At 46.2% G+C, this 8,119-nt stretch overlaps 1 protein-coding gene across 1 annotated transcript in view; it reads left to right on the top strand.

The window, feature by feature from the left end:
* The first annotated feature begins 4,193 nt into the window (after positions 1-4,193).
* Positions 4,194-8,119, top strand: part of LOC134441875 (echinoderm microtubule-associated protein-like 4) — a 109,269-nt gene continuing 105,343 nt past the window's right edge. The window contains exon 1 of the mRNA XM_063192296.1: positions 4,194-4,544. Within this exon, the coding sequence (XP_063048366.1) occupies positions 4,520-4,544 (25 nt within the window). The 5' untranslated portion in view covers positions 4,194-4,519. The remainder of the gene's footprint in view (positions 4,545-8,119) is intronic.

Genomic DNA, 8,119 nt, shown 5'->3' on the forward strand with positions numbered 1-8,119 from the left:
GGGTGAGAGAGAGGGCATGGCTTCCTGTGGCTACTAGCCCCAGCCTGAGAGGATGAGTCACCAGCCAGGGCCTCAAAGACGGGAGAGAAAACCATTAACCCTCCCTCCCTCCTAACCACATCACGACACCATGTGTCAATTTAGCAGCGTCAGAGACTCAGAGAGAGAGAGAGAGAGAGAGAGAGAGAGAGAGAGAGAGAGAGAGAGAGAGAGAGAGAGAGAGAGAGAGCGCAACACCTTGGCCTTGAAGTTACTGTACTGTATGTGTCAAGTCAGAGTAAAACACAGTATGACTTGCAACATTATACACGTAGTGGATGTAGTACTAATTCAGGTGCTTATTCAATAACTAATTTGGCTGTATTGAGAGAGAGAAAGAGAAGACTACAGTATGTGCCTTAACCAACTGCGGTATAAAGAGAGTGCAGACTAAGCCTTGAAAATATACAGTATACTGGATAAAGGCCTATTTTTTATGGGACATTGAGTATTATCACACATGATTCAGTCAAAACCCATCCAACTGTTGAAAAGTTGTCATGCAAATGGACAGATGCAAGCATGAATGGACAGATGCAGAACGAAGGTGGGAGACCACCAGTATGCCCCCAGCACCGCCGGTAGGTGGAGACATAAACATCAGCCAAGGGAAAAAGAGATGAGAGACACGGTGAGTCGGAGCAACAAAGCAACACGTATACTGTACAATGAGGGAACATTTTTGTGCAATATATTCTCTATTCCATTTAATTTTGTTGTGCAATATGTTTGGTCTGTGTATTGTCTGTATGTAGCCTATATGCAGTTCTGTGCAAATTGTATCTGTTTTTTTCCCCCCATTGTTTATTATGTGTAGGCTGCAAAATACCTGAATTTCGCTCAGGAACTCTATTGTACTCTACTCTACTAGTATAAATTGACAATTAATGGCAGAAAGGACATAGGGAAAGGACATAGGGAAAAGACATAGGGAAAGGACATAGGGAAAGACTCAGAGTTAACACAACACAGGAAGGAAATCTAAAGTCATTTAAAAGTCAAAAAGAAAAAGACGTAAAATGGAGACCAAGATGGGGAGAAAAAAGGACAGAAACAGGGAGAAGGGAGAGAGAACGAAAGAGAGACAGAGAGGAGAGATGTAGCGAGACGGCAGAAGGCAGTGCAGAAGAAAGGGTGCATTGTGACTTTTTTGGGATGAGGGCAGAGGTGGAGGGCTGGCGGTGGTAAGGTTGAGGGGGGGTGAGGGGGTAATGTGTGCGTGCGTGTGTGTGCGTGTGCGTGTGTGCGTGTGTGCGTGCGTGCGTGCTTGCGTGCGTGTGTGCATGCGTGCGTGCGTGTGTGTGTGTGTGTGCGTGTGCTTCCAGGAAATATGAAGGGGGTGGAGGAGGTGAGGAGGTCATGTGAGCCACATGGTTGTAAGCTGGCAATTTTCTTATTTCAGCACACGCATAGTCCCAAAAGTAACACATAAGACTCAGTCCTGAGAGAGAGAGAGAGAGAGGGGGGGGGGGGGGTTGTGGTCACGACACGGTCAATACACTTTCTACATTGTCACTACAACATTTCAGGTTCCACATACATAGGGCCGCCGCTTGGCATATTAAGCAGAGTAAGCGCGCTTAGGGCCTCAACCACTATGGCCACAAAATCAGGGCCTCCTAAAAACACATTATCATTGCTATTTATTATTTTTTATTTTTGAGGGGGGGGCTCCTGACCAGTTGTGCTTAGGGCCTCCAAAACCTTAGCAGCTGCCCTGCACATACAGTACCATCTAGGAACTGGGAGGATCTGGCCATGGACAGACATAGCTGGAGGAAAGCATTGCATGAGGGTGCAGCGCATCATGAAAACGAACTGCACCATGCCACACAAGTCAAGGGACAATGCCGAAAGGATCAAATGGAAAAGTTCACATCAGTACCCACCAACTCTATTTCTTCCCATGGCCCACATTGCACCAAAATACCAGTATGTGGATCAATGATTGGTCCCTACAGTCACCTGAGGATCCACAAATAGAATTCACTACTGAGAGGACAGTTATACTCGTTTTGACTGACTGCTGATTATGATGATAATGATTGTGTGTGTGTGTGTGTGTGTGTGTGTGTGTGTGTGTGTGTGTGTGTGTGTGTGTGTGTGTGTGTGTGTGTGTGTGTGTGTGTGTGTGTGTGTGTGTGTGTGTGTGTGTGTGTGTCCCAAAAATGTACGGGCCTACACAATTCAACCCTATTTTTTATTGGCCATAACGGAGAGAGAGAGAGAGAGAGAGAGAGAGAGAGAGAGAGAGAGAGAGAGAGAGAGAGAGAGAGAGAGAGAGAGAGAGAGAGAGAGAGAGAGAGAGCTAAACAGTCAGAGTATTCTCTCTCTCCATCTGGCTGCACTGTGCTGCTCCAGTGATCCAGTGCTCTGCCAGAGTCCCATGCCAAGACCAGGGTGACTGCAGATTTCTCTCTCTCTCTCTCTCTCTCTCTCTCTCTCTCTCTCTCTCTCTCTCTCTCTCTCTCTCTCTCTCTCTCTCTCTCTCTCTCTCTCTCTCTCTCTCTCTCTCTCTCATAGACAGGGGCCAGTGCTGAGCAACCATCTCACCACAATCTGCCCTCTATCATCGGCATCTTTCTTCCGGACCAGACAAGCTATTCACAATAACATCAGGCCAATGTGATGTGTGTGTGCCTGACAGAGGGGTTCTTTTGTCCGCATTAGAGAAAGATGTGCTTGTGTGACTTGTGTGTTTCTGTGGGAAAGTTCAGAAGTGAAAAAGACATAAAGACAGGTTGAGGCCTTTATAAATAAGTAGCCTAAGTACGTAAGTATGCCCTTTATTATGCCACAGTGGGGAAATTCATGTGCTGCAGCAGTAACATCATCATAATCATCGTCATCATCATCATCACCATGGATACAGCAGGGACTTCTTGTTGTATAGCAGTGTTTCCCAACCAGGGGTACGTGTACCACTAGGGGTATGCGAGCACACTGAAGGGGGTACTTGGAAAAATGTTATTTTAACAAATGCATGGAGCATAGTCACACTGGAATAGAAAAACTGATGTAAAACACAAGTTAGGGGTACTTGTGGCACAACAAAAATGCTCGGGGGGTACATGAGACAAAAAAGGTTGGGAAACACTGTTGTATAGCTGCCTGATTAGGAGGGCACGACAAACTGCACAGTTGTACAGTCAAACTGCAGAGGGAAGAAAGGACCTGCGGTACCTCTCTGTTTTACAGTTTGGGTGGAGGAGTCTGCTGCTCATTGGGCTCAGCAGGGCTGCCACTGTTCCATGCAGGGGGTTGTTGATGTTGCCCAAGATTGATGACAGATACGATTGATAATGGAATGAAGATGCTGTCATAATTATAAACCGTTTTGTCAATTGTGTGAGAATGTGTGTGTGTGTGTGTGTGTGTGTATGTGTGTGTGTGTGTGTGTGTGTGTGTGTGTGTGTGTGTGTGTGTGTGTGTGTGTGTGTGTGTGTGTGTGTGTGTGTGTGTGTGTGTGTGTGTGTGTGTGTGTGTGTGTGTGTGTCCCAAAAATGTACGGTCCTACACAATTCAACCCTATTTTTTATTGGCCATAACGGAGGTCAGTTTGAGAACAGCTGGTGAAAAAAACAATCAATAATGTATGTAAACCGTACTGCATTTTCTAAATTAAATGAAGTTGAATAAAAATCTACATTACAATGATTGACAGTGTGAATGTACACAGTTTAGGGACTGTGCGTGCGCTCGTGCATGCAGAAGATTTGGGCACCTGTAGAACAGATGTTACGCGCACGCGCACCAAACTCACATGAGATTTGAAGACCTACCGTCATAGGCTGTGAATGTGTGCCGTTATCTGTACGAAGAATGATAGCTGTCGAAGAAGGAAAGTGACGTTAAGTGATATTTGACAGTCAATCTGTAGTATCACTTACTCAGTTTGAGTTGGCTCATTGTAATAACATTTCAAACAGTAGGCATATGAGGGATTAGCAGCAGGAATATTTTATCCAAATCGTAGACTGATATACACGCATACGCCGAGGCCATACCAGCGTTGTGTGTCGGAAGCACTGTCTACTTCGCAACTCTCACCAGAGTTCAGTACGGGCAGTGTCTGAAGTGAGACGGAGGGGAAGCACGGCTTGCCAAATCGGGCGGAGTCGGAAACGCGAAAGCCGAAGCTCGTCTGTCCTCCCTCCCTCCCCGACGGAGGCGCACGATGATCGTGGAGCTAACAGAGAGCGTGATCTGAGTACCCCAGCAAAGCTCTGTGTTGTCCCGGAGAGAGAATCAGTGCCATTACGCATAGTTCGCGGATCTCTGTTTACACCACGCTATCGCGGCCAACCGAGGCGAGAGCTGTCGACGACAGATCCTTTTAGTGCCCCCTGCCAGTTACAGGCCGACATTCTTCCAGTTCTCGTCGAATACTGGGACAGAGGTAGAAGGCGATATCAGCAGACAGACAAAACCCTCCAGGAATATCACCCTCCGGTGTTGTGTGCCGACATTTCCCCCAGAAATGGACGGTTTCGCCGGTAGTTTAGGTAAGTGTGGTTCCGTCTGGAACGTGTTACACTATTTATAGAATGTCTCTGTGGTATGCTGGACAACAGTAGAGCACATTACCTATTTGCTGTCCACAATGGGCTGTCGAGAAGGACTATAAATGCACGTGTATCCACGTATGTAAGCGCTAGACAGGAGGTACATAACCCAATCCAACGTTTTGACATTCGAGTCCATGTCTACACACTGCCTGACTTCAGTATCTGTTTACAACGGCAGCTGTTTTATTGGTTTGTTTTCTATACCAAACACGGAGTGTCTCTTAACATTGCAGAGCCCCACTGTAGTGCTGGTGAGATGTAGGACATGGGTATTGTGCGGTTATCGTTGTGGCTCCATGGTGCAGTGTCAGGCTGATATATTTTCTGCCGGAGACAAAAGGTTGCTGCTAACCTCGCCGACAGTAAATGATTTATTCATATTGCCAAGGGTGCTGTCTGTGAGGATGGAGTTGGCAATGCAGAGGCAAAGAGCGACTTGTGGGAATGGCAAAGCTGCGTACTTTTCATGTGTCTATGTAGCCTAGGACATTATGACTGGTGGACGTGTGAAATGAAACTGTGCATATGGGGAGAGAAGGGTCTAGATAGGCTACTCTGATGTCTGCAGGCCAGACAGTCAAATACCGAATCGTGTTTGAATTCCTTCCATCACCAATCTCTCTGCATGTGAAAATACAGAATTTCTCGAATACGCCCATTCAGGCCACTTTAATTAACCCAATCTTAATAACAACCGTCTGGAATACCCATATCCAATCAGTAGCCTACATTAGCAAACTTGCCTTGACGTTTTGTTTAAATGTAGTCTACACACTATTAAATTCTTCATATTTAGGTCTTCAATGTGTCCAGTTGGTTCTCTAAGAAATGACATGTGTGGGAAATTAGTCTCATAATTGTTCTCCCTTCTGATTCAGCTTTTTTTGTAATTACAATTACATGTAAGTAAAACAGTAAGCATGTATTTGACACATGTTAACAATGGGCACCTTTTGTGGACAAGAATATTGTGTGGTTGTTTGAACAAAACTAATGTGATAGCCTATAATGCCATCCCATGTTGCAACAGCCCTCTTTGATGGCTCTCTGGTAGGTCAGGACTAGGCTACTCCCACACACCAGTCCAGTGCTGGATGATTATATCGTTTCATTTCATCCCGTTGCCTAGTTACTAGAGGATGAGGATTTGCCAGGCCAGACAGCTTGGAGTTTGCGTTGCCTTGGCGATGCTCCACCAGCTGCCTTGCGTTTCCGGGATGAGGGAAGTGAGGTTGGCTGTGACGCAGCATTCTGACCTGTCCTACCAAACTCTTGAACAGAGTTTAGTCTGATAAAGTTCTCACAGAAAGGATGGTCTTAGAGAAGCAATTAAATGCTAGCTTGGTGTTACCCTAATGTACAGTAAATTACGTGTAGACTTACTGTCTGTCCGAATGGAAAGCCTGGGGTAATAAAATGCATCCTTATTGGACAAAGCTAAAAGCAGCCAGACTGATTCTGATGTTTCTCACTGGGTTCCGGTTTCTGGTGTCAAAGAAATGGGTTAGATGCAAGGGTGTCAAAAAGCATTTTTTTTTGTTATTTATTGGCTTCAGGCTGGGATAAATTCAGCCGAATCTAGGGCAGCCAAAAGTTGTAAAGCAATTCACTTTATTGTGCTCATCTTTAAAATGTACACGTGTTCCGTCTATTCTAAAACCCGATTACCTTTACTGTTAAAAATGCCACTAGCCTGTTTAAATGGCCATATGCAGTAGGTAGGTTGTGCCCGGACAACCTGTGGTGACTATAATTAGACTCATTTTGTTTGCCTGTTGTTGATTAAGCAATACTGGACCCTGTGTTTTACATTGCATATGATAATTTTCGACACGTATGGCTGATTTGCTGACAACAAAGTGTGCTCCATGCATAATCATCATGCAAGCAGCATAATTTTTAATACCCACAACAACCACTAAAACCCCTTTGTGAAGATGGGCCCAACGGCCCCTTTCACTGAAAAGACTCAGTGAAAGATATTGCTGTGCCGTTACAGAGAGTCTTGCTGTAAGTAACAGAGTAAGACTTCATCATTACAGTTTTGGTGACTATACGGTTATAACAGAGGCTCTGTGCAAATGGTACTTATTTAAGGTCTCTTGGTCATCATGATCCACTGGTACACTATGCAACCTTTGTATCGCAATGCCTTATATATTTTCTATGAGAAACTATTTCTGTCCCACACAGTCTTGTGGATTTGTGATGCGACGTGATCATCCCTTGCGGTGCGTCCGAGGTGCAGTTACATGTTAAATGTCCAAAAGTTTGGGAATCTTCATGTTTATGCAAATGTGTCCTGTGTTGCGAGGCGAGCGCCCGCAATGGCCAAGCAAGACCGAGGGACGGGCTACAGTTGTCCTGTCACAAAATACACCAATTTCACATTATTAAAGCTTACAGTTATCAAAACTATATCCCAATCTTGTAGACCTTTTTTGGTTTTTATTCTTTTTTTAAATATTTTTAAGAAAACAGACATGTACGTGTTCTGAAATGTTGTGTTTTTTTCCCTGTAGAGCAACAGTTACACTGTAGTGTAAAACATGGCCTTCACAAAGCCGGTGGCGTACTGCGTAGCAAGGAGCAACTGTCAGATGCAGTTTCAGCAACTTGGAAAACATTTTTTTTTGTTACAGATAAAATATAGTGATACTAACGCCTCCGTATCGATCCGTGTATTGTGAAGAGGCCCACGATACCATATCCCGATACCGATATTTTGAACACACCCCTTATCAAAGCGTCTTCGAGGAAGGCAGAGTAGCTTTGTATGTCGCATAACATTTTGGTGGATCAACATTGTTTTGATTTGCTAGCCTTTTGGTTTGTTGTGCTGTTGTTTTGATGCTGAGTAGTACTGTATGCGGCCTGAGGCGGGCCTCTGTTTGTGCATGCATGCTAGCGTCCTAAGTGTTTATGTAGCCAGGCAAGAATGCCTCTTGGCTCCCCCACTGTGCTAGGGCCCATTCTGCACCCAGTCGTCATTTACACACTCAGGCCAGACCCACGTTAAAAAAATAACTTCCTCCAGGGGCCAGGTGCACTATGTCCCTCGCTGTGTCCCTTCCCCGTCAACCTCCTCCTCCTCCTCCCCCTTCACATACACCCACCCTGTTGCAGCCTCCACCCCCCTTGCACTGTGTGCCCCCCCCCCACCCATACACACACACACACACACACGCACACACGCACACGCACACACTCTCCAATGCTGCAGCCTTGCTCACTGCCTCCCACCTCACACTCCACCCCCGCTTTCCCCCCGCCTGCTGCAGCCTGCACCCCCTCCACCTCTCCTCTAACTTCCTCCACCCCTGTCATTCCACAGGGTCCTTGACGTTCTCGCTAATACACCTCTTCCTCCCCCTCCCCCTCCACCCACTGTAGCCTCCACCCCCCCAACCCCCCTCCACCGCCTCGCTCCACTGACCTCTCCCACCCCCGCCATTCCGCAGGGTCCTTGACGTCCCCCACTAACACACGCCTGCCGTGCTTTGGCAAGAGGT

Source organism: Engraulis encrasicolus, chromosome 24 (genome assembly GCF_034702125.1).
Source record: "Engraulis encrasicolus isolate BLACKSEA-1 chromosome 24, IST_EnEncr_1.0, whole genome shotgun sequence".
In the NCBI taxonomy this organism is placed as follows: Eukaryota; Metazoa; Chordata; class Actinopteri; order Clupeiformes; family Engraulidae; genus Engraulis; species Engraulis encrasicolus.